This window comes from Melanotaenia boesemani, chromosome 18 (assembly GCF_017639745.1).
Source record: "Melanotaenia boesemani isolate fMelBoe1 chromosome 18, fMelBoe1.pri, whole genome shotgun sequence".
In the NCBI taxonomy this organism is placed as follows: domain Eukaryota; kingdom Metazoa; phylum Chordata; class Actinopteri; order Atheriniformes; family Melanotaeniidae; genus Melanotaenia; species Melanotaenia boesemani.
Genome location: NC_055699.1, coordinates 2,721,797 through 2,748,121, shown reverse-complemented (window position 1 = coordinate 2,748,121; position 26,325 = coordinate 2,721,797). Strand labels below are relative to the sequence as shown.

Here is a 26,325-nt window from a genome sequence, read left to right as displayed (position 1 = left end):
CCACCCATGTGCTCACCATGCGTACTACTGACACACAGTTCAAAGAGATTTCTGCTCCAGCAGCAGTCACAGCATCTCTTTAATGACTGTAATAGTCAAACTACAGTCTGGAACCCTGGCAGCAATTTCTGTAATGCCTACCTCTGCCTCAGCTGGTAACCTGTAATTGGAGACCATGGCTGAACTGCAGTCAAATGGCCAATGTGTGATGGCGATCTGAAACCCTAGTGGGTGGGTGGGCAGAGAGGAGGAGGAAGAAAGTGCTCTTTATGTGTTAAAAAAACACAGAGGTTTTATTTTATCTTTAATTCAGTCCATTTGAATCAGAGAATTGTACAACTGTGAAACTGACTTTGAACCGAGCTCAGCTGATTTAGAGATTTTGTGACCCGGTGAGCTACTACACGTGGTAAAGCACTTGTTTCAGAGTACCGAGAGCAAATACTTACGTATATTCTGATCTAATTTAAATCACATTTTGCTGTTGAATCAGATTTGGAGAGTAAACGTGGAGACATTTTAATCCTCTGAATAGATGGTGCCAAACCATTTACGGACACAAACAGGCTCGAGTTACTGCAAGGTAGAAAGCAAATAGATTAGACTGTATTACAGTAAAGTTCTTAAGAAATACATGCTTCTAACATGAAAAAGACTTTATGGTTACCCTGCAGTTTCGAGGTAGTGATGAGCAGAGAAAACTGGTTGTTGTTTAGACATATTAATTAAATTCTACACAATAGTTACAGAAGATTTTGGACAATGAAAGAAAAGCACAGATACAAAACTACTCAGTTCCTTCTCTCCTTGTGCAATTTCCTTTTTCTTAGTCTTTAAAAAGACAGTCTTTTTCTTTTGTTTTTGTTCTTTTCACGTCTTCCTGCTTTCTTGTCTCTTTGAATATATTGATGTTTTTTTTTATTTTTTTTAATTATTATTTTATTTTATGATTGGTGTGCATGGCAGTCCAGACCATGAACTCTTTGGTTTCAGGATTCAAGATAACTTTATTCACTTTGTCCTACACAATCAAATTTATTAGCAACAAATGGTGGCGAATTAAAAAGTTCACAAAATTTCTATGTATTAACCACTTTTAACGGATACTATTTAGCTTGTTTTTAATACAAATTATATGTGGATATTTTACCACATTTTAACCTTTAAGGGTATTTTTTCTGATAAATTAGCAACTAAACGGCTAAAAGATGCAGAAAACTACAAGCTATTATCAGTGTTGGGGTAGTTACTCTAAAAAAAAGTAATTAGTTGCTAGTTATTTGAAAAGTAACATAAAGTAACTTATTACTTTTTTAAGCTTTACCATTTTTTAATTCAGCGTGTCGACATGGACAAACATCATAGCCGAATCATCACTGCCTGTCTGCAGAGTGTTTAATGTATATTGTAAACTAAATGGCTTTAAACCATAAAAACAACATCCCTGTCTGTGGGTACAAATGGCCACACTTGTCTCATCATCGTTTTATCTAGTATTTTTCTAAACCTGGGCAATTCAATAGTCGACAGGGGGAGCATGTCTCCTACAATGAACCTGCAATTAACTTGTTCATTTCTGTCTTACCGGCTGCTGCGCTTCAGGAAAAGCTGAAAAAAGCTTAGCTTGTTCAGGCGGGTCGGCTGCTTGTTCAGGCAGGTCGGCTGCTTTTTTAGGTGGGTCGGCTGCTTGTTTAGGCGGGTTGGCTGCTTTTTTAGGCGGGTCGGTTGCTTGTTTAGGCGGGTCGGCTGCTTTTTTAGGCAGGTCGGCTGCTTGTTTAGGCGGGTCGGCTGCTTTTTTAGGCGGGTCGGCTGCTTGTTTAGGCGGGTCGGCTGCTTTTTTAGGCGGGTTGGCTGCTTTTTTAGGCGGGTCGGTTGCTTGTTTAGGCGGGTCGGCTGCTTTTTTAGGCAGGTCGGCTGCTTGTTTAGGCGGGTCGGCTGCTTTTTTAGGCGGGTCGGCTGCTTGTTTAGGCGGGTCGGCTGCTTTTTTAGGCGGGTTGGCTGCTTGTTCAGGCGGGTCGGCTGCTTGTTTAGGCGGGTCGGTTGCTTGTTTAGGTGGGTCGGCTGCTTGTTCAGGCGGGTTTGGCTGCTTGTTCAGGCGGGTCGGCTGCTTGTTCAGGCGGGTCGGCTGCTTGTTCAGGCGGGTCGGCTGTTTGTTCAGGCGGGTTTGGCTGCTTGTTCAGGCGGGTCGGCTGCTTGTTCAGGCGGGTCGGCTGCTGAAGGACTCCTTCCACTGACCGGTGAGCAGGATCTTTCTCCACACGTTTGGACTGAGACTGGACCGAACTGAAAATAATGCGAATATCGCCACTGACCAAAAGGCCCTGTCTCTGTCTCCTGCTCCATTTTTCTTTTTTCTTGGCTGGAGCACAATCAGCTACGTCACACAAATCGATCTCAATGGCAACGTGCCCAGGCAAGCACACACACAGGCAGCAGCATGTGTGTACCACTTAAAACAGATCAGAACTTTACACATAGGCAAACACGGCTCGAGTAACGCAGAAAAACATGTTACTGTAGTCCAGTAATTTCAGTACAAATATTTTTAAGTAAAATCGTTACTGTAACGCGTTACTCCCAACACCGGCTATTTTCAATATTAACCTAAAGTCTCAGAGATGATGCCAAACTGGGTCAAAAGTGCCATTTTGGACACCTCATCTGAACAAATCAAGTTTACTAAAACATCTCTAATCTTGTTCTGCTTCACTTTATCAGAGTTGCTCTTTGTAGAGAAAATGCTCACATATTGTTTTTAGTATTTAGATTTAAAGCTACAGCTGCATCGTTCCAAAGAGATATTTATTTTCATCCTGGAAGTGATTGTTTTGTTTTTTTGAGGCAAGCCTGAAAATTTTTTCATTTGTGCTCTGTGCCATTTCATTTAATTTGCTCTTCACTTATATTTACTCCTTAATAAATTATATTATGAGCTCCCTTTGCTATGATGCCAAAGGTATTCAGATAGACCTCGTGGTTGCATGGGTATGCAATTTTCAAGCAGAGGCCAATAAAATAAGCATAGGGCTCAAAGGAATGATTACAGCTGCAAAAATTATAAAAAGAAAACTCTAAAACTCTTTGGGAAATTTATTTAAAGAGTTGGTTTCACCAAAAGGAAACAATCTTGATTGCACAAATTTTTCATCCAGTTGCTTTAAAAATCATTTGAAATCTGTTGCTATGCAATCACATAGACATAAATTTAAATTAGCTCACTGTGCTGTTTTTTTTTTTTTGGCAGAACGGACGTTTGAAGACCACGAGAACCTTGTGGAGCCACTCTCAGCATGGACAAGAGACAGTGAAAACCAAATCCTCTTTAAAGAGAGAAAAGAAAAATATGAGGTTTTCAAAAACCCGCAGGTTGGTCCGCTCACTGCGTCAACACCAGCTTCACCCTCTAAATATAGCAGCTTATAAGCTGGGTGATCAGAGTTGTGATATCTCCAGTGTTAAAAATCTTGGCCTAAGTTGGCACAAATCTATCTCCACATCGTTGCAGCTCAGAGCCAACTGGCTCTTTTCATTGCTGAATAATGGAGATATCTTTCCTCCATGCAGGCTGACCCCTCACGTTAACGTCCTCACTGCCATACATCAAACTAAACCCCTTCAGGCAACAGACAGACAGTTAGATCTTGGCATGTTTGTTGTTATAATGGGACCTTTTACAATCTGAGTGTATTTAATGGATTTGGTCTGTTGGCAGAGAGAAATAGCCGGGTTGGAAAGGCAGAGAGATGCTCATTTCTAAACTACTCCATCTCAGACAGATCTGCTTTTTTACACTACGTCTATGCTAATTTAACTTTTGACAAGAGCTTCCAAATAGATTTTCCTTCTGGGCTTTTTCCTGTGATGAAACAAAAACTTGGGGTATAAAATGAAGCCAAAGTATTCCAGTCACACACAGACAAAATAATACAGTTTAAAGACTAGAGGGGATGCAGTGAGTTCATTTCCGCTCTAGACGCTAACAGCTAAGCTTATAATATGATATTCTGTCTTTTTTTAAGCCAAAGGAAGATTAGATAATTACTTTACAAAGTTAGTATACAGCAAGGCTAAAGATAGCTGGAACATCAGCTACATGTAAAGTAGTAGTCTGGGTTTAGTGTGTTAACATATCAAGGCTTTTTACTGACAATGAGCTAGCGACAAAGCTAGCGAGGATATCATGAGATCTGCAGCTAAAGTAAATAAATGAATGTCACTGTTTTCTGTCCACCAATAAAGCCAGTACAAATTAAATGAGCACATTTATGGCAAATCAGCTTTTATGTGATCATTATTACAGTTTGTTTTACTCCTGCAGAACTTTTATCTCTGGAAGAAAGACAAAAAAGCTCTCCAAGACATAAAAGACAAAGACAAGGAAATATTGATAAAGGTAAATAAACATCTTTGTACATATACATATATCCTGTGGGTCAAGTCTTTGAGCCGACATTGAACTTCACCTGCACATGTGCAGGAGAACTTCTGCGGGACTTCAACCATTGTGCCTGATCTCGAGGGGGTGCTGCACCTTAAAGAAGATGGCAAGAAGTCCTGGAAACAGCGACTCTTCCAGCTCAGAGCCTCTGGAATTTATTATGTTCCAAAAGGGAAGACCAAGGTCAAACATCATTTCAAGCACTATTGATCTATTTTAGTTCAGCAGATATACACATTTCTACTGAAACACAAACGTCTGGTCGAGCTCTGCTGCCTTCATTATCAACCCCTTCCTTGTTACACGCACACACATGTATAACCTTTCATATCCAGGACTTTAAGCCTCTCAACATCAGTGGTGTCAATATTTACTTCAGTGAACTAGAAATATAGTTATAAAAAAAGACTTTGCAGACCAGATTAATGAAATTCTCTTCATTTCTTTGCAGTCGTCTCGCGACCTCGTCTGCTTCGTCCAGCTGGACAACCTGAACGTCTACTATGGCAAAGACTTTAAGAGCAAATACAAGGCCCCGACTGACTTCTGTTTTGTGCTGAAAGTAAGTCTGCTTATCTTCTCTGGCCTCAAACACCCTTTCACTGAAGATGTGATCACAGCTGAAACTTCCCTAAAGAAGATGCAGACACTATATCTTATATAGTGTAGCATCTTGCACAAAATACTTAAAAACAGAAATAAGTGTTACAAAGCTGTTTCTGGGCTGTAGGGTGTGTGATGCAGCTGCTGGCTTTATTGAGACTTTGCAAAAATAGTTGAATATGAAGAAGCGAAAGGAGACTTTTTCAACCAGAAAGAAAACAACCCAGTTTAAAGCACTTCTTTTTTTCTTGAAATAATTTGCCACATGCATTTAATTACCACTAGCTAATCTGAGAATAACAGCAAGGAGGAGGGACTTACAGCATCTATGTAAGTTTAAGAAATGCTGACACAACACATACTAGAAATAAATGGATTAGTGGTCATTGTTAAAGGGATGTGAAAGTCTGCTTTCTTTCTCTTTCCTGTATCTTATCTTTAAAACACTTGAATCAGTAGCGGTCATTAGACTAGTTGGTGAGAAGCAGAGAGAAAAGAGCTGAAAGAAGCAAAGACACTGAATTACCTTCAGGTGTAACACAAAATCCTCAAGGTTGGGCTTGAAGGCAAGAAGTTGCTGGTGCAAGGGCAAAGGAAAATGACCTGCCAAGAGTGGATACGTTAGAAGGCCAGCTCATTCTTATTGTTTAAGAAGCACATAAGCGCTTCCTCGCTGGTTGTGAAAGACAGAACGTTTATAATAAGAAAAGCTGTCTTTCATGAGGGTTAAATTAGGGAGTGTTTTGAAAGATTAGAGGGGCGGTGTTTATAAGCTGCCAAAAACAGCAACAACTCAAAGACAATGGCAAAATAATTTAGCCTTATCACAGCTGTTAAATATTCAGAGAAGCTGCCGGAGGTGATCTTTAATACCATCCTCATTATGTATCACTGATATCATGTCATCGCATGCAAATTCAGCTTCCTCTTCTGGGTGAAAACAATTGACTGAAGTATTTATTCCAGCGTGAGGAAGTATTCTTATGGTCCAAAGGACGTTTGTACATTTTCTAACACGGAAGCATCTAAGTTCCAGCTGCTGACATATTTTTCAAACAGGAAATTAATTTAAAATCCATTTAGTTGCTACCTTTTAGAGCCACTCTGCCCTCTTGTGGTCCACCCCATGCCCTAAACAGTCACCAAGCTATGAAGTGTAAGCATGCTTATTACTGAATACTAAAACCCAACAAAAGCAGGTCAAAGAGAGCCTTATTTACTGATAAAATACATCATTGGATATTATCTGTAAGCTATGCTGACAGTTAGGTTAAAAAAACACTTGCACAGGTAGTCAACTGTCAAAAATGGTTGCGGAAGAATCTCAAATATCACTTCTGTAAAACACAGTGACTAAACCACCTATTTGTCTCTGCAGCATCCTCAAATCCAGAAAGAGTCCCAGTACATCAAGTATCTCTGCTGTGACGATGCTTGGTCCATGAACCTTTGGGTGACTGGAATACGGATTGCAAAGGTAAATTTGAGCAATTCTGCTTTTAATAGCAAAGATTTATTTCCCCCTAAACCACATCATTTAAAATCAAGCTCTGCGGTTTGTTTCCTCCACTTCCAGTACGGTGCCTCCCTGTATGAAAACTATAAAACAGCAGAGAAGGCGGCTTCCGTCAGCTCTGCCTGGACGAACCACAGAACTCCATTGAGCTCCAATCCATCGACACCCTCACCAACCATCAAAGGTCGCACGACACACAATCTCCCCTCCACTGAGTGCTTTGCTGATTTGAAACAACCCAGATGTTGTGATATAAGTACAAATCTGTTCCTTGTCCTGAAAGTTCACGCAGTTGTTTCATGTTTCTGTTCTTCTCACAGCCAAAGCACCGAGCCAAGCCAATGGTCATGCTCCAAAGCCCCAACCTGGACCTGTTCTTCAGGTATAAACCTTTCATTAATAAGACAGCTGGAAAGATGAAATGGATAAAAAGAAATATGATCATACTCCCTTGAAGTCAAATGTGATATCAGCAGTTCCTATAAAAGGACAACTAGAACCAGAAGGGAAGAAATATGTGATGCTAATTTGTGGAAAGGCTCAAATATGAAGTTTTTGTTTGTAACTACACATAAAGTAAGTTACAGTTATGGTCAGAAGCAAATTCTGAAGAAGATATGTTTAAATCCATTGGAGGACTTTCTTTAAATTTAGCAGAAATGTCCACACAAGGTTCTTTTCATTATGCTAGCTTCCTGGCCTCCTCTCTCGTCTTCCTCCACTATCATGGAGGATCTTCTAATACCGTAAATGCACCTCAAGGGGATGAGGAGTCTTGTGTGAAGACAGCACAGTTTAACGTCACAGAATACTCCGCCATCCTCACGTCTCTTCTTTGCTTCTTCATGAAAATGTTTGCATAATGAGAAGCACCGCTGGACTGATCAGATGTTAGCAATCACTCACTCTTTCACCAGTTCTTATTTCTGACTTGTGTGCATTGAACTACATAATAGACTCGTAACACTTGTAAACACAAATCAGCTTTACCACACAATTAAATGCATCAAGTCAAAACCAGTGGGCATTTTTCTTCAGTTGTAATATATACACTACCAGTCAAAAGTTTGGACGCACTTCCCAATCCATGAATGATAAAACAATTATTATTATCTCTCAAAATATCACATTTGCATTGACCGGTTCTGGCACTGCTGTGGGTCTACTTAATCATAAGCATACTTTTGTCTATGACTTAAAATATTCACAATTCTTATAATGGAATTTTTAAAGTGATGAGTTTTTATATCTAAAAGAACCAGAATTTACTGACGTGCATGAAGCATACATATTTTTAGATCTTTCGTTTGCACAAAGATCCATAGCTGGACCACGGTCTCTTGTGAAAACTGCTTCACTGAACATGTAGTGACTGATCCAGTCTGGAGAAACTTGGAAACTGAAACTTAATTGGCTGACGGAGGTTCATAATAATTAGAATGTAATGTTAAACTTGGAGAATTGAAGCATAAAACCACTGGATCCTGTGGTTCTCATAATGCCACCAACAGCATCTTTCTCACATTAATTATCTTCCTTTGATCAGAAATTTGTCCACATCTCACTGTATTTCAGGGCTCTGGAAATTTCCCACCTCCACCCCCATTACTGGACAACATCCTCCCTCCACCACCTCCTGACCCCATCTTTCCTCCTCCACCACCTCCAATGGCTAACAAGCCTTCCCCAAAATCTGCAATGGATAACCTCCCCCCTCCACCGCCGCCTCCACCTATCGATGACTCTTCAGAAGCCCTACCAGACTTCCTTCCACCGCCTCCTCCAGCCACTGGCTTTGGGTCGCTGCCTCCTCCTGCCACTGGCTTTGGGTCGCTGCCTCCTCCTCCTCCTCTGAAAGACAACTTTCTACCACCACCACCTCCACTAACTAATTTCAGGGGCATTGACCAGTCCTTACCTCCTCCACCACCTGATCCAGCAATTTTACCACCACCTCCACCTGAACCAGTGATCATAGGAGCTGGTGCACCACCTCCCCCTCCACCACCACCACCTCCATCTGCTCCTGCTGCCCCAAGAGCAGCTCTGCGACCTGCTGGGCGGCCCGCCGGGTCTGTAAAGATGGCTCCTGCTCCACCAAAGAGGACTACACCTCTGTTGGAAGGAGGAGGAGGAGGAGGAGGAGGAGGAGGAGGAGAAGGAGACTTCATGGCAGAACTGATGAAAGCCATGCAGAAGAAGCGCAGCAATAATTAGCTCACATAAGCAAACTGGAAAGAACTGGGACACAGAAACACCATCAACCTTTTCCAGACGATGCAGTAGGTGGAGATAGACACTTTCACCATCCTTTTCCTGAACATTATTTTATGATTTCACAAATTGAATCAAACCAGTTCTGTGCAGAGTTTTAACACTCAAACTCAGACACCAGGACTCTCACACATTGTACATATGCTTGCATGGAGAGCTTTACATGCTGTCTTCAAACAGCATACAGTTGTTTTCAGGCAGTTTTCAAATGAATAAAGCCTTTTATATTACCAGGCTCCATGTACAAACGTATGAACTGAACATCATTATTACATCATAAAGTACAACCTGCTGTGATTGTCAATTAAACAGGACAGAATTTGATTATATTGAATGATAAATATGCATTAAAAAGTGATGACATCTTCATGATGTGGATAAAACAGTAAGTTTTTAATCAAAATGGGTTAAATTTTCCTCATGAAACAGACGTACAGTATAATGAAATTCATGGCGGTGGTTCCCTTTATGCTTCTTACAAAACAAATGGATAATCAGTCAGATAACTGCTGTGAATTCAATTATCTCTCGGGCCTAAGGACAGAAACTAGTGGTGTGGCAGCAGATATAGATCCACACACAGCCATGACCTTCACACTTGTCCTGTCAACACGACTGAAGGTTAGGGGTTACCCCTCCTCATTTGAGTGTTTCACTCATGAAGAACAGCTGACCTTTAACCTGTTAGCCCACACCGGAGGTCTTGCTGCATAGCCCGCCTCCTCTGCAGTGTGTTGTGTAACAAAGGGAGAGGACAGGATATGGAGGAGCAGCTCCACCTAGTGGAAGACAGAGACACCGCAGAAGGGTTGGACAAACTGAGCAGCTGATTTTGCTTTTGGCCGTTTCTGGAGAGCAGGTTCAGTCTCTTACCCCTGAAAAATCATTCATTTCCGCTTTCCTGATAGCAGACTCTGCCATCCAGTTCCTCAGCACATATCTCGGATTTACACCTGCAGGAAATGTGACGCAACCATGTTTCACAACGTTCATGGTGGAATCAACGTGGTTACTTAAGAGGCTTACTTTGCATCCTGTGCAGCCGGTCCAGATCCCTGTCACTCTGCTGTCTGAACAGAAAGAACAAACCTCTAACAGACACCCATAAACCCATAAACGCTGCATTTCTAGCATTTTTAAGCAAAAGAAATCACTCTGATGTTAAGTCTCTTACCGACTGAGCCTCAGCAGGTACATGTTGAGCCAATCAGAGAAAAGCTTGTGTGAGGACAGGTCATCAAGAGCCCACATCTAATCCAGAGCGGAAATACAATACATGTGAAGAAGAAAATCAACATCTTACATTATTCTAGATGTTTCTGCTTCTGGATTACCTCAATTTTAACTAATCACAATTTCAGTATTTTGGACGGCAATGGAAACATCATAATTTGAAAGTTTAATGTCTTTTCTTCACCGTTTCGTTACAAGAGAACAAACATAAACACTCTCTAGCAAATATTGTACTAAAGTACTAAAAAGTTACTTTACAGATAAATCTAAACACCGTGTAAAGTCTGACATGTGAAACACAGACAAATAAACCCTTTGAGCTCTGTGCCAATTTTTATTTCTCTGCTCAAGAACTGCACAACCGTGATGAAATGAGTGTATTTCAGCAACCACAAGGTTTGTTTGAATCTTAACGATAGTAAAAGAAACACTTGTGAGATTTGTTAAGATGTGTAAACATCAGTATATGTGTTATTGCTGAAGAATTAATGAAGGTGGCACATAGCACAAATGAAAAAAGTTTCAGGCTTGCCCCAAAAAAAAACACTTTCAGGATTAATCTGAATGTTTCTATGGAATGATGCAGCTCAGGTGGTTTTAGGAGGGGAGAAACATGGAATGACGTGAAAATGATTCAACAAGAAAACCAACAGCCGATGTACACAGAACCGATCACATGATGAGCAGCAGGCGAGACAATCAGCAAAAGAAACCAGTCGTGACTACGAGAAACCAGAATCAGGAAACACTTGTGAATAAACTCAACAAAATAAAAACAGGAAACAAGGAAGAACTCAAAATAAAAAGACTAAAAACGCGTGCATCAAATGTATTTATGGTTAAAGACGTGTAGTCTAATTCCACCTCAGCTCTACCTGCGTGAAGTTCATGCTGCCAAGCTGATTGGCCGAAACTTCGCTGAGCTGGCGGAACGTCATGGTGAAGTCCGACTGCGTGTCCTCCATCATCTAAGAAGTCAAATATACAGCAGGAGTAAAATACAGAGTTTAGATAAAATGTAAGAAGGAGACTCAGGATCACAAATAGCTTGCCTTAAGCAGGAAGGCAATAAGGTCGTTATCTTCCTCGTCTTCACCAAGAAGACCCAGTTTTGTCTTAAATATCTGAAGAACCCTAAAACAGTGAGTTTTAGATACGGTTACCATCAGGGATTACATGTTAGTATGAAGGTGAATATCAGAAAATACCATGAGGCTTACCGCATCTGGTAAACATTCGTATATTCATTTAAAATCATTTTAGCCCTAAAATACAGAGAAACAGAGACGTTAACAATTAAACTGTACATGTTACTCACATTTCAAAGTTACATTAGGTTGAAGAGCTTAGCTTTGCCTTCCTACAACCTCTCATTTCTTCTGTTTGAGCTACTTTGTGCTGAGGATTGTGTTCGTGTAAAAAGTCCCCTTCTGGTTCAACTTTAGTTTACAGAAAAAAAGACAGATAACCTCTCATTTTCAGAAATGAATTGTTTAGCTGATGCAGAATTCAGCTGAAAAAGTTAAATGTCCAGTGCCTGAAGCGGCCAGGCAGCCCCAATCAATGATAATTATTTGGGGCTTCTAACCATAATTATAACCATTTATTAATAAGGGTTTTTTTTCCCACATGGCTAGTGTGGTGTCTTTTTATTAGTTTAATAAATCTATCAATTATATGACCAAACTTCATATAATCATACTTTCAATCACTACTTGTAAAATTCAAAAGACCAAATCACTTGTAGATACGTCACACATCATATTTATTTATTTTTACTGTATTCTGTGTGTTTGCACATCTCCTGGCCTCCCTGTGCTGCGTCTCTTCCTGACATTTACATTTGTAACTTGGTGGCTGTAGCTCTGCTGTGCACTGGGTACTGTGTGAAACTGAATTGCCTTTTAAGGATAAATAAAATTCTCTGAACTGAACACACAGTTTGACGGTTGTCTCACTGTTTCTGCTGTTTCTGTGTGAATAAAGGCCTCAGAGCCAGCAGGAGCTTCTCCAGGTTGAACAAGCCAGCTTCGGCCTGAGCTCCCATCCTGTATCTGCCCTCGTCATCAGACGTGTTCGGGACAAAATCTGCAAAACCAAAGTTTTGTTTGACATGTGATGAGAGCAGAATGCTCACATATTTCAAAGAAAGGAATTAGGGCAACACTACGTACTGGGGTCGTACGACTCCAGGAAGCCAAATGGTCCGTAGTCGATGGTGATGGACAGAAGACTGAAGTTGTCTGTGTTAAACACACCTGTTGTGATCATAGCAGAAGAAATCAGGAGTGTTTTGATGAACTGTGTGATAAAAGTGATAAAACAGCTTCCCACCATGCGCAAACCCGACAGACGTCCACTGAGCAATCAGATGTGCCGTTCCATTTACAACCGTAGAATAAAACACCTGCAAACACACAAAAACACACAGTAAGGCTTTAACGTGTCACTTCCAAAGGTTTAAAACATTTTTTTTTTAATTTAACAACTCACCAGATATTTTTCTGGATCATCTGCACTAATGAAAGTAAAATGTTTGTCGATGATGAAATTCAGCAGCGTTCTGAAAAAACAAAGATGCTGCAAGTTTATTTTGTTACTGTTTAAGGCGGGAAACCTGATCATGTGACCAATCTCACCTTAGATGATCTATTTCCCCACTTTCAGACAAAATTTCTAACGATCCAATCCGAAACCAGGACTTGGCCAACCGGAGAACAACAGCTCCTGTGGGAGAAACGACCCTCAGCTATGACGAGGATTAAGACAGCAGGAAAAACATGAACCATCCAAATTAACCACATATGGTTCCAAACTACTTTAATTACACCGAAATCTAAATGATGCTGCATGTAGATTCCAGTTGATGAAGCATTTAGGTTTTAGTTTTACTGTGGAAGATTTAGCTCTGTTTAGATCAATGACAGCAGCCTCAGACAGGTCTGATTGTTAGTTTCCCAGGTGAGATTAACCTCTTAAATCCTAGGGTTTTTGGAGGTGTGGTTTGCCTGAACAGACCTACCCAAATTAAATCAACAATAACTGTAATATTCAGGTCAATATACATAACCTTGGTCTCAATGGATAGGTAAGACCCTATGGAATATAAATCCAGTGTCAGAAACATTGTGAATGTTAACATGTCTGTGCAAATTGTGATAAACCATAGATAAAAATGAAAAAATTATCCTTGCCTAATTGTTTTTTTTTTTCTTTACACAGATGAAAACATCATGATAGAAACTGCACTGCATGCATTTAGCAACTCCTTGACTACAACTGTACAAAGTTTCATGAGAATAGAACAAAGCTCATAGCTTTTATGCAGGTTTTAGTGTGGATAGTACCAGGCAGACTCTCCATTTGGCCACTTTGATACCCAAACTGTGCCAAATTGTGCTGTATCTGTATTTCCTCCAGAGCTTCTAACTGTATTTGGTTTTTAGTAATTTCTTTGACATGTTTATGGCTTTTATCCTTCGTTCTAAATGGATAAAAAGTCAAAATGAAGCAAAGAAATGAATGCTGTTCGATATTCGCTCTTTCCGGTGCGCCCACGTGCATAACTGCAGTAAAACGGCGATGATGTTCCTTTGTTTACGCGCAAGTATTTATACCTGACAGGTAAATCCTCGTTAAAGTGTAAGATATCGTTGGAAAGCTTGTGAGATGTAGAATTTGACCAAACTTTATTTACGCTGCCAAGACCCACAACAAGACAACAAAATGGCTGTGAATGGGAACACATGACATGTTAGCGCATGACGCAGTTGCACCATTATGGATTATTACGCTGTGAGTTTTGGTCGAAGAACAATGTGGATAGACTGAAAATGACCACAAAAAGGTAAGGAAATAAAATATGTGGCTGTTTGTGAGAATAGCTTTGGGATTTGGTGTATTTAGTGATAAACATGCTATCTGATAAGGCTGCTGTGATATGCGACGGTTAGCTTTGTGTTTGTTTTGAGACTGACGTGAGGTGCTTGGCGAATATCTTTTTATGCCTGGTATCATATGAAAGTGCAGCTTTTCTAGTTTCATTTGATACCCAATATGTTGGGGTGGAGTGAACGGATCACGCGTTGTGTTGCATTTTGTTTCGAGTGTTACTGGTTGTGGTGGCGCTGTTGTTTGTGGCATACGTATTTTAAAGTTGTTATTAAACAAATACTTTGTTGACTAAATGCACTTGAAGAGTTGATTTAGTGGCATTAGGTATTCCTCTTTAAGATTATAAATAAAATATCCTTACATCACTAAAGTAACTTTTTTACACACATGAACTTGTGTTTACACCTGTCGGGCTTAACAGGTTAATTAAAGGGAAGCTACTGAAGGAGGTTGTTCCACATTATTAAGCAAAGCGTAGTTTCTATGCAGTCTGGGGAAAAGATGGATCTTTCTGCAAATGAAAAACATGGAACAGAGAAACATCTTCTGATGAAAACACTGAACATTTCATGAAAACTTAATCCACACCATCGTACGGCTGAAAACATTTTGTGATTCACAGAGAAGCTGTTACAACGCCGCTGATTAGCAGCAAGCAGGTGCTGCCGAACCTCCCCAGGATGAGGAGTAGGGATCCTCCATCCTGGTCCTGGAGGCCCAGTTTCCTGCAGGTTTTTGAAGTTTCCCTGCTGCAACACACCTGACCCAAATCTGGGTAAAGCTGTAAGAAAAATCATGTATATTATCGATTATAATATGTGATTCACTTTACTTTGTACCGATCATTATGTTTTAAGTATTAAGATTTGGGAAATGCACTCTGCAGCATTCTTTGTGCATGTGTGCTGGTTTTACGTTTGTCTGAAGGAACAGAAAGTCAAGGCCACGGGTGAGATGAAAGGACATGATTGTACCCTGGACACTAACATGCCTTCTATTTTTCATGTCTTTAATGGAAAATGCTGTAAACTGAGACTTGTGTAATTCGATGTTTGAGGGAAGGACTTCATGAACCACCTTTATAATGTCAAACAATTCAGTGTGACTATGATACTTGCATGGTGCGCATATTCCTTTGCAAAGTAAAACTGTCTACTCTTTCTTGTGCTGAAGGTTTAGCTTTGCAGTGCCTGATGTTGGGAAGAATTTTCCTAACAGTAACAGAATGTTACAGCAACGCAACTTCAAAAACCTGCTGGACAGCAGGTCGAGGACCAGGACCGAGAGGCTGCAGTCATACATAAAGCTGTACTTGGGCCACAATGCTTACAAAGAGAAATGTTTGTGTTGGGCTTAGAAATACATGAAGACTCGGTATGTGGTGACGGATTTTACCTCTCTCTGTTTTCACATTTCCATCGTAGAACTGATCCCTGAACACCGGCTCCTCACTTACTATCAGACTAAAAGAAATTAAAAGATAAATAAATGATTACAAGGTCAGAGATTCATCTAGCATCTAGTTCATGAAATTCATTTATTCAACTCATGTTTCTCTTCTGCGGAGGAACAAGTTGTAACCGATTAATTAATCATAAAACATGAGGAAAGCGTGTTTCATTTAAAGCACTTTTTTCCCACATAAGGCACCAAAACTGTGTTTTTTTAGCTGTAAACATCACAGTATTACTTAATTGCAATGAAAACCAGCTATATTCTTGATAAAATTTGTATTTTTTCTTGAATTTATTTTAAAAACTGGATTTTGTGGTTAAAAATGGCTCATAACACCCTCTACAGGGTAAAACCAAGTTGTATTTTTCATGACACAGAGCTACTGTATATCTATGCCGCGAGGATTTTTAAAAACCCCACAGCCCCTCCCTCCAGATGCAGACAGCAGGGGTCCACGCCCACCAACGCATATGAAGGGATGTAACACCGGACTTTATTCTTTACCTGCTGATCCTCATCTGGCGACAGACAGCAGCTCAAATCGTAGCAGCAGCAACTTCCAGCACCTACCACAACCTGCCGCGAGTCTCCACAGCTTTCCAGACCTGCTGGAACTGCCGACAGGCAGCTGACAGCACTAGCGGCTCAGACTGACACGCTTCAGGACCACCTGGTTCATGTGTAGCTGAGGAGATTCAGGAGAGGGAACGTCTTCCACATCAAAGACCGCTTTGGTGCTTTTTGTGAATCTCACTTTGCATCCTGCCAGTGAGCTGAGCTGCTGTCTGTCAATCATTTCTGCCTGTGTGTCCCGACCCGCCCACTCTCCGCCCCCTGACCACCTCACACCTCACACCGCCCACCCCAACCCTGCAGTTTCAGTTTTTCAAATTCGCCAGTGGGTGGAGTTACACAGAAAGTAGGGGGTGGAGTTACACTTTAAGTCAGTAAAACAAAAAAATCTTCCACCTGACAGAGATCTTTCAAAAACCAGGAAACTCAACCCGAAACTAGGGCTGCAATGATTAGTCGATGTTGTCGACAATAGTCGACAATAAAAATAGTCGACAACGAATTTATCCGTCGACTATTGTCAGCAAAATAAAAATAAAAAAAAAAAACCTACAGAGTGAGACATTGTTTTCTTTACTTATCTCTGCTGAGAGTTGCATAAAAAGTCCACCAGGGGAAAAATATGGCGGCCAACCAATCTGGTGGCAGAGGACGTCAAAAGTCTGAACTAACTTCACGTTAAACTTACAAAATAAATTTAATGCATGTGAGATTTGTAAAGCGGACCTTGCGTACCGCAGAAGTACGTCTGCAATCCTCGAACATTTAAAGAGGAGGAACGTCGGACTTACATAACAACCTCATGCAAGATTTCAAAGCTGAAAGTGACGTAAGATCCATTTAATAATCATGAGATACATAATCCGATTGGTCGACTAGTCGTTTTAATAGTCGGTGACTAATCGACCATCAGAATAGTCTTTAGTTGCAGCTCTATCCGAAACAGGACAAGATGACTTCTCACCTTTCATCAGTATCCTTACCTGGCAGCCCTGCTGGTGGGAATACCAAGGAAATGCATCGCCTCGCTGCACAGGAACTCCCTCACTGAGGAGCGGATTACAGCTCGACCGTCTCCAGACCTGCAGTGAGATGCAAAGTCTGTTTTATTTCACTGTTTCACAACTTACAATATGAGCTAATCAGACTTTTACTCATATTTAATTCTAAAACACCGCCTAGAAATTTTTGTAACTTAACGATCTTATAACTTTTCATCTGACAGGTATTCAGGTAAACATCAGTGTTTTGACCATTTTAGAGAAGTGCTTAAGCAACTCAGTGGGAATGGCTTAGGACAAGCCTGGATTTGGATCATAGGCTGTTTGCTGATTTTCATTAAGAGAACATGATTGTAATGCATAATTTGAAAAGTTCAAAGTCAGCACTGTAGTACTTTTGTTTGAATAATAAGAACTTTCTCATACCACAGTGAAAATAAAGTGAATTTGAGGAAATTGTACTTGTGCTGCACTTTTTTCCCCAAGTTTTTATTTTATTTGCAAGGCTGAACAGCACTGAGCAGGGAGGGAACGCCAATCAGAGTCCTGCACGGGTCCATTTTTAACCAACACATACGCGCACAAACCATTAGATTGATTGATTACCAAACCCAACCCGTTATCTCATCTAGACCTGACCCAACGATGTAAGACCCGTGACCTGACCTGCGATAACACATTAACTGTAAATACACCCCATCCTTCCCTTCATTGCATTACTTTTCCTTGTTCGTTCTTATATTTAATGTGATACTCTTGTTTTGATCTTTTGGGTGGATGGTGAGAACATTCCTTGCAATAAGTACACGGTCTGGAAATACTCTTGCAGGGCTTCACAGTGAAGGTGACCCCGTTGACTGATAAGTAAGACACTTGTCGTGGCTAAAAGAAATTAGAACGAAAAAGAAAATCCTATTCTCATCTGTGATTCACCTGCACTAAATAAATATCTGTGAAAGTTAATTTGTGTAATATTTACCCGCAAAATGGTACTATTGTGAATTACCGGTCGGCTACCCCGACCCTTGCAGGAATCTGATGAGGTTATGGATGATGTCATGACAGCTGACACCGCCAAAGATTTGAATCGGTCATGTCATTTCCGGTGTCTCATTAGGGCGTATGAAGCCTCACGTGTCACCAGTCACGTGATCACGGAGATTTAATACAGGCTTTAATGCAACATTTCGAACAGGTGTGCCTCATTAAAGTGAAACAGCCTCAGAGTCAAGCGTCGCATCTCCACCTTTTAGTTTATTAGAGCTGAGGTGAGACATGGTGGGAATTCACTGTTTTATTGTTTTTTCTAAAATAATTCGTGCTACATTGAGCTTTGTATAAAAAGTGCTATATAAATCGCCTCACCGTGAATATGGAGTTTTCCCAGAGCCTTTGATCTGCAGCTCCCACACCTCCCCCTTCCTGTAAAATGAAGTAAATAATAAGGGAAGGCTTTAAAACTCAATGCTGCTTGAATAAAAAAAACGTGAAATCTAATTCCAAAGGGCTCTCACCTGTTTAAATACTGACCGAGCAAATGTGCTCGACCATCACCCAGCTGACCTGCCCAGTAGCCAAACTAAAAAAAGATGGAAAAAACATACAATCATGAGTTAATTTGTACAGGTTTGCTTAAAATGGTAGTCTAATGTAATCCTGAGATTTGGGGTTATACAATTACTGCATCCCACAAAAACAGCTCATTAGGATTTAAACAAGATTTTTAAAGAAGAAAAAAAAATCATCTTTACCTGGTGACCTCCATATCTATGAGCAAGTGGTACAGAACCAGGTAGAAGTCTGCCACCGCTTGCATAAAGCAAGAAACTCTCCGACTGTGTTACCGCCACATCTAACTCTAAGATACCCTCAATCACATCCTGTTGAAGAAAATCCAGATTTGAATAAATGTTCCATTTTTTGTGGTAGACGCTGCAATGCTAACAATATTACATCACCTTAGAAACGGCCGCCAGTCGCAGCGGGCCTCTCAGTGGGGTAGGAACGGATTTGGAAAATACGCAGTTCTTCACAGTGCGAACAAAGTTGCCATTAACGTCATCAACTGGGAGGGATTCTGTAGAAAAAACAAAAGATAAGAAGCAGACATTGTTGCTGCTTTCTCAACAATAAGCTGTTCCATAAAGAAAATAATCTATTTTACCTAACAGCTTCTCACAGGAGACGATGAACCGGTCCAGGTCGCGCGTGAGGTTTGAAAAACTCACGTTCCACCAGGATTTGACAGCCGATGAGGACGGCCGGCTACTTGACGCTGCGTTGGCATGACTGTAGCAGTCAGTATCAGCGCTTTGGAAGCAATCCAGGACATGCACACGTGGAAAGTTTGATGCAGCTACCAGAGCCAAGACGAGAGCTCTGCAGGTGTTCCACATTCCCACAGAGAGCAGAAGCCTCCAATGTGACTGCTCTGGAAGCAGTTATGTAGCCATAGAGAGAAGGGTGAACAGTGGCTTCCAGATGGTCCTGATCCTGTTATTTAAAACAGACGTTCAGTTAAAGTACAACTGTATCTATGTGCAGTACAAAGGTAGGATTTATAAGAGATGTACGGGTTACGTTACTCATATCTTATCATTAATGCATAAGTGTGAAAACTGATCTTTAATATTGGAAAAAGTAAAAGTAGGACTTAAATATGCAAATAATATGTTGTATATCTAAATAGTACCCATTTATAAAGATGTATAAATGCTATCATGTATTATGTACATCTTCCTTAATTTCTTTTCATGTCTGCTCATTTTAGATTTGACCTACTGAAATATTTTCTTAAAGTACACAAATAATAAATGCCTTATTCGGTGATTCACACAAATCCTATACTGATACTGTTATTATTATCTATACTTTGCTTTTAAAATAATCCTATAGATACCACTAAAATAACCAAACACATCTCTGTGGTAAGTGGGCTGAACTGAATGTAAAAGGGTCAGTCAGCTTTTGTCTGTTTTGAACACGAAGAAAAACACTTCAACTATCTATCCTGGAATAAATGGACAGCAGCCTGACTGCTTATTTCTCTCTCGCCTTCATCACCTCTGTCTTTTCCTCACACTCTCTCTCCCAAACTTGAGCTTTGCTACATGCAGTCTTTTCATCTGAAGAAAGTAAACAGAGGATCGACGTAAATGTCTGAATCCTACCGTCCTCAGTACACCGTGGGATGGTATCAGACACGACAGATGCGTCTAAAACTAAGAGGCATAACAGTAAGTAAATGACAGTAAAGATAGTTAGGTTAGGAAACGGTTGAATGTTCAGTGAGTTTACTCCAGTCCCACGCAGCCGCCATATTTATGAAACTACTAAGGCGGATTCCAGTCAAATCTCGCGAGATTATACAGACAGGATTGCCATGCTGAGAGTGGCCAAACACTGGATTACACACTTTTCAGAGCTTTTCTTTCGTACAGTCTTTCTTGCTCAATCGTTTTTTTTTTTTGTTTGTTTTTTTGTTTTGTTTTTTGTCTGTTTTTTTCATGTTGATGTGTTGGTTTTTTGTAAGATGTCTTTTAATTCCGAAGGTCTAAAGATCTTTAATGAGCCTAGTGAGGCCAGGGTCCACATGGCAGCAGTCTTCAATAACAGCTGCAGGTCATCCAGGAACTGGCACATAGCGAACGGCTCTATGGGCAGAGTTGAAGCCAACAGAGATCTGTGATGGAGGGTCTCTGGGGTGTAATGGACAGGATGGCAGGAAAAGCCAAAGTGATATGCATAATCATATACATGTAGTTATTTTTGCATTGCAGCATTCACTATAAAAATGAATGACAGAAGAGTCAGAAGTATTCAGTTTTTGTCAGAAGTGGTTTGGCCACATCTATGAATAAAAATATTAAGTGGTTATTAACCATTAATAGCTATGAAATATTAAATAATCCACCATTGCTCGCTACATTTTAAGCCTTTAATCCTGGGGTGTGCATTACATTACAGTTTACCAACTTTTTAAAATGCAGCATATCTCAGGATGAAGTTGAAGTGAAGTACTTGTAAAAGTACACACCTGTAAACAACTTTGTTTATAAAGCAACTTATTGAACAAAAGTGCTCAACGGAAAACAGCTAAGAAGCTTTAAAAATAATAATAAAAAAAATAATAATAATCACCAATTAAAGCTAAACAATACAAAAAGAATTAAAGCTGCAAGCAGCGATGAAGGCCCTCGCACCTCTGGCGCCGCTCTGGCCTATTGCACCGCCCCCTCGGCCTGCAACCTCCCTCCCCAAGCAAGCTCGCTCTGGCTGGCAGCCGTACGCTCAGTCGTCCCCATGTTTCTGCCTCGTGTGGTCATTGTCTCTCTCTGACCATCATCTCATACATCAATGGGCCTAATAATGACATCAGAAGTGGTCATGACCTTGTTCTGACCAATAGTGTGAAACAAATCCAAACAAAATCATGCTTTTAAGATCTGCAGATATCAACATGGCCAGTAGGTGGAGCTATAGTGTTTGATCTTGTACTAACATGTTGAGGTTCGGACTTTAATGACAACTGCCAAGTATCACGTCATTGGGTCAACCGAGTCCAGAGTTATAGCCACTTCCTGTTTGATGGCGAGGGACAGAAACCTCACAGGCAGCCATTTTATTCATGATGGTGTAAGCAGTTTGTTATATTGTGAGTCATGTGTTCATCAAGGATAATATTGATGAGTTTGAGTAGGTGTGTAGGGTTTTCAATGGGATAAAAGGGGTACTTCCTGTTTCCAGGGGGCGGGGCTATGGCGTTGAAAACATCAGGACATGAAGAGGCTTTTTGGTTTGTACTGGCATGTTATATAAATATGCCACATTTCATGAATGTCAGTCAAAGCAGTGGTTGGAGCTGATAGAATAAATAATTATAGGGGGCGCTATAGAGCCACATAACCAGCATATGTCTATTTAAATCAGTTCCAGGCCTGACCACTGTCCTTCCTGCCGAGTTTGGTGGAGATCGGGAGTACTATGGGTCAGTTGCAAATACTTCCTGTTTCATGGCGATGAACGCCATTCGCCATGGTTTTGCTTGAGGAAGGAACTTGAGGATTGTTTTCGGTAGTATCACGAAAGAGTTTGACCTGATCTGAAGCACTTTTGAGTGTGTGGAGTTCATTCCTGAGGAGAGGGACCCCAGTGTCTGAAAAAGACACTTCCTGTTGAAAGTGGGCGGGGCTTAGACCAAGACCAGAAGTAGGTCAATGTATCTGTTCAGGAACAGACCCTGAGTAATTACTGTGAGTGTGATGGTGATTGGATGAAAATTGAGGGATTTATACTGATTAATGATGTCATGGCGTTTTATCCAAGTTTGTCATGACGCCACCGTCTGGCCATGCAGCGTTGAGCAATGTCCAGGTGACAACATCTGGACATGGAGATGTGGTCAGCATGGAAATGACATCAAACGGGGCCATTTTGGTCAAGATAGGTTGTTTTATATGTAAGTTATGTCAGTTTCGTCTCTCATGGCGAGATATCAAAGTTTGAGGCCACGCCCCCGCCATGCCCTTTCTCCTTTGAGAAAGTTTTGCATAACTTTTGATCACACATGCCTCTGGAAGCTTCAGAATGATTTTGAGGTAAATACGATAAAGTCTGTAGGAGGAGTTCGTTCAAATGCAATGGCAAGAAACAGGCAAAAATGACCCTAAAAATGACACTTTTTTCAAAATGGCCGACTTCCTGTTGAAATTAGCCTAGATGTGTAATGGACAATTTTGTACATCCTGGCATGATAAATCAATGTTGTTAATTTCATGCATGTCGGTCCACGTATTGGGCGGGGCTGGTTGATAGAAATATTGTAGAGGGCGCTACAGAGCCACTATGTCACTATTCCAGCAAATGTCAATTTGGCTCAGTTCCACTTCTGAATACGATCCTGCCTGCCGAGTTTGGTGGAGATCGATGGTACACCGGGTGAGTTACAAGTACTTCCTGTTTGGTGGCGTCGGACCAATATTCGCCATGGTTACGTTTGGCGAAGGAACTTGAGATTTTTGTTATAGTATCATGAAAGGGTTTGACCTGTTGTGAAGCACTTTCAAGTGTCTGGGGTTCATGCCTGAGGAGAAGGACCACGACAACTGCAAAAAAGCACTTCCTGTTGAAAGTGGGCGGGGCTTAGGGCTAGACCGGAAGTGGTCATATGGGTGTGTTCGGGACTGGACCATGACTAAGCCCTGTGAGTTTGATGGTGATTGGGTGAAAAATGAGGGAGTTATACTGATTTATGATGTCATGGCGTCTTATCGAAGTTCGCCGTGGCGCCACGGTCTCGCCCTGCAACCTAGAGCAATAGTTTTCACCGGATATCATCCCCAACTTGTTTTCAGGTGTCTGATGCAGTTTGACCCCGGTTGTGTTCAAAATGTCAGAGAAGTGGGTCTTTCAGTAAAAAACATGAGTTCCTGTCGCCAGGGGGCGTGGCCTATTCATAATCCAATATTGACCACGCAGTTGTGTTGAGAATGGGACTATTATCATACGTGGGCATTTTGGTTCAGAAATGTTGTTTTATGTGGGAGTTATTTCAATTTCGTCTTTCATGGCGAGACATCAAACTTTGAGGCCACGCCCCCTGTACGCCGTTACTCCTTTGAGAGAGTTTTGCATAACTTTTGATCACACATGCCTTCTGAACATGCTGAGCCATTTTGGTGTCAATACGATAATATCTCTAGGAGGAGTTCGTTCAAATGCGAGGTCAGTAAAACGCCAAAATGGCGACTTTGACCCAAAATGGCCGACTTCCTGTTTTATTTAGACCTTTACTATAATTTCTTTTTTTGTTCCCCCCACCATGTGGAACATGTGTACAAAGTTTCATGAAGATTGCTAACTTGCAATGGAGGGGCATCACAAATAGGTGGCGCTCTGGTTCAGTTTTGCCTGAACAGTCCCGAGCACCCCAAATTATTAAATTTTTCGCATTCCAATGGGGGGGTAGGCAAAATTTGGTGAGTTTTTGAGCATGTTCAGGCCCCCAAAAATGCGATTCATTGTGCGAAATAAAAATAATAATAAACGCTTGCATTACAATAGGCCTTCGCACCGCCTTCGGTGCTCGGGCCTAAATAGTAAAATAAGGACAATAAGGACAATTAAAAAAAAGCAACTCATACTGGTTGAAACACCGGTGCAAATAAAAACACCGTCAGGGGAAGCCGGAGGCGACGCTGAGGACACAGGCGTGGAAGCCAGATGACAGAGTTCAGCCCTCGCCTTCCGGACAACAGCCTCTATCCATCAATCGGCAGCTCCAGGTAAGGTGAGGTACTCTGCCCATAGAGATACCAACCTGGTAGTGGTTGCCACCCAAACAAAGGTGCATATGACCCCACCACACTGGTCAGATAGGCATCCTTGGCCAGGTAAGTCCTCCAAATGTGATATCCGTATATGGCTCATTCTGTTAGTTGGTTGGACCTTCTGTTACGCATGGACCTCAAGGAGACAGGATAAGGGTTAACACAACTCGTTTATTATAATCAACACAAAGGGATGATCTTACTCAGGCAGGTAGCTGGAGATACAGGAAAACAGGGAGCCAGGCTGGGAAAGAGGCTTAGTCCATGTAGGTACGTAGGTTAAGGTCCGACAGGGAATGGACGTGGAACTGGGGAATATAAGGACCACACACACACACACACCTGTCAATCTAACAAAATGATGAGCATGATATCACAAAAATTAGCTAGCCACAGATTCTTGTTCAAACTGTTTGCTAGCAGACGCCACAGAAATGGAGCGCTGTATGCACGTTTCTGAAAAAGATAGTCCTGTGATCCCCTTTACAGACACAGGATGAAAGAAATGTATTGATTCTGTGTTTATGTGGAAAGAGCTCAGTACCAGAGAGTACTGTGGCAGAAGAGGCAGTTTAGAAAGTTAATCTAAAAACTGAGGTTTGTCATTGTCATGCTACATTGTATATTGTTTTGTGGATGGCTTTGACTTGCTAAAAGACTGAAAATGGAAATTACTTTTGCCAATTGTCTCTTTATAAATAAGTTAACTTTAAACTTCAGGAACCTGCTAAACTTCCAGCCAACAGCAGCCATCACAGAGACTGCTACAGCCACTTCACTAACATCACAAACATAAAACAAGCCCAGAGAAGAAGTGAAAAGACATCGTTATTTCAGAAAGAGGCTGAAAGAGAGGGTAGGTGTCAAATGAGGAAAGAATATTTAAGTCTGTGTAAACCTTGAACTTCAGCTGTGAATCTGTGGAGAAAAAAAAGGAAACTGGCATCAAGGCACAATGATATTAAGTACATTAACGAAACTTTGTCTTTAACTTGTAACATAAGCTTATTGCATTCTTAGAATTATCTAAAAAGACTCTATAATAACTATCACTCGATGCTTCTGGATTTTGCCCCCCGAGCCCCATGCAGCATATAAATGCAGCAGCCCCATGCAGCATGAATGAGATTCCTTGAGTTTTAGTTAGATGTCTGATCCTGTGTGAGTAAGCCATAAGGGTATTACGCTTTTGTCCAGAGGATGAAATTTTGACCCATTATTTGGACACACACAGGAAATCAATAATAAATTAATAAATGTGATGCCACTAACCTGACATCTGCAAATGCAGCAAAAACAAGGGCTTTGAGATCACACATCGGTGAACTCTGCACATCCAAGCGGGCACCACACCTGCTACCAATACACTGCATAATTTGCAAACATGAAAAATATAAACATCAGCCGTACACTCGGAAAAGAATCAAAGAAAAAATGATCCAGTGTGAAACACTCAGCTGGGAAATTGCTCCTTGCAGCTGAAGAAAGAAAAGATGAGAGTCTGCTTCTGCACATTCGGGACAGGGACCTGGTGGCCTGCGAAGCAAGATACCACTTCATCTGTTTCAGAGACTATACTCAATAACTTTTTAAAAAGAAAAATGACACAAAAGAGAGCAACTTGTATGAAAATGGCTACACGTATTTCTGCAAGACTGTAATTAGGAGAGGCTTTTTAAAAAACGAGAAGTCCTGTGACTTTGTAGACTGAATATGCGTTTTAAAAAAATTGTAAGAGAAAGGGAGGAACTTAATGTAACATTTTACAAACCATATTCACTGAAGGCCAGACTTCAGAAGACATAACCTTTCTTAAGATTTCAGAAAGCATCAACAACATACTTTGTATACGTTGATGATCTGACAGCTGAAGAGATTCTTCGTGGTAAAGGGACAACACACAACACCCATAGTATAATTACTCAGCAGGCCATTGCTAGTGATTCAGCGTCTTTACCTGGGACATCAAGACAGAGAACGAGAGCGTGATCCATTAATCCTCCTCCCCTC

General features: G+C 41.0%; 2 protein-coding genes across 6 annotated transcripts in view; one reads left to right on the top strand and one right to left on the bottom strand.

The window, feature by feature from the left end:
- The window catches only part of LOC121628805 (amyloid beta (A4) precursor protein-binding, family B, member 1 interacting protein), a 28,280-nt gene extending 17,891 nt beyond the window's left edge, over positions 1-10,389 (top strand). Inside the window, exons 7-14 of the mRNA XM_041968127.1 lie at positions 3,245-3,366; positions 4,319-4,393; positions 4,478-4,621; positions 4,890-5,000; positions 6,420-6,518; positions 6,618-6,741; positions 6,878-6,939; positions 8,133-10,389. Of these exons, the coding sequence (XP_041824061.1) occupies positions 3,245-3,366; positions 4,319-4,393; positions 4,478-4,621; positions 4,890-5,000; positions 6,420-6,518; positions 6,618-6,741; positions 6,878-6,939; positions 8,133-8,774 (1,379 nt within the window). The 3' untranslated portion in view covers positions 8,775-10,389. The remainder of the gene's footprint in view (positions 1-3,244; positions 3,367-4,318; positions 4,394-4,477; positions 4,622-4,889; positions 5,001-6,419; positions 6,519-6,617; positions 6,742-6,877; positions 6,940-8,132) is intronic.
- On the bottom strand, positions 9,204-26,154 carry LOC121628806 (protein adenylyltransferase SelO-like). Of its 5 annotated transcripts, none has more exons than XM_041968129.1 (20): positions 24,519-24,652; positions 19,152-19,480; positions 18,946-19,064; positions 18,739-18,867; positions 18,502-18,566; positions 18,353-18,409; positions 16,970-17,068; positions 15,354-15,421; positions 12,704-12,791; positions 12,558-12,627; positions 12,399-12,471; positions 12,239-12,322; positions 12,023-12,152; positions 11,285-11,329; positions 11,117-11,198; positions 10,940-11,032; positions 10,006-10,082; positions 9,858-9,901; positions 9,705-9,784; positions 9,204-9,610 (listed from the first exon to the last, which is right to left on the bottom strand). In XM_041968129.1, exons 2-20 carry the CDS (start codon positions 19,381-19,383, stop codon positions 9,488-9,490), a joined length of 1,758 nt encoding a protein of 585 aa, XP_041824063.1. In that variant the 5' UTR covers positions 19,384-19,480; positions 24,519-24,652; the 3' UTR covers positions 9,204-9,487. The 5 variants fall into 5 exon arrangements, with proteins under 5 accessions (XP_041824063.1, XP_041824065.1, XP_041824064.1 ...); XM_041968131.1 differs by having other exon boundaries at positions 12,053-12,152; positions 24,519-24,623; XM_041968130.1 differs by having other exon boundaries at positions 12,704-12,788; positions 24,519-24,623.
- Between the last annotated feature and the right edge of the window lie 171 nt (positions 26,155-26,325).

Excerpts from the sequence above, each read along its gene's own strand:
- LOC121628806 (XM_041968129.1), bottom strand. The coding sequence starts at position 19,383 with ATGTGGAACACCTGCAGAGCTCTCGTCTTGGCTCTGGTAGCTGCATCA. Across the intron at positions 18,567-18,738 it reads ATAGATATGGAGGTCACCAG|TTTGGCTACTGGGCAGGTCA; the intron begins GTAAAGATGATT and ends ATCTTTTTTTAG. Across the intron at positions 12,472-12,557 it reads ATGATCCAGAAAAATATCTG|GTGTTTTATTCTACGGTTGT; the intron begins GTGAGTTGTTAA and ends GTGTGTTTGCAG.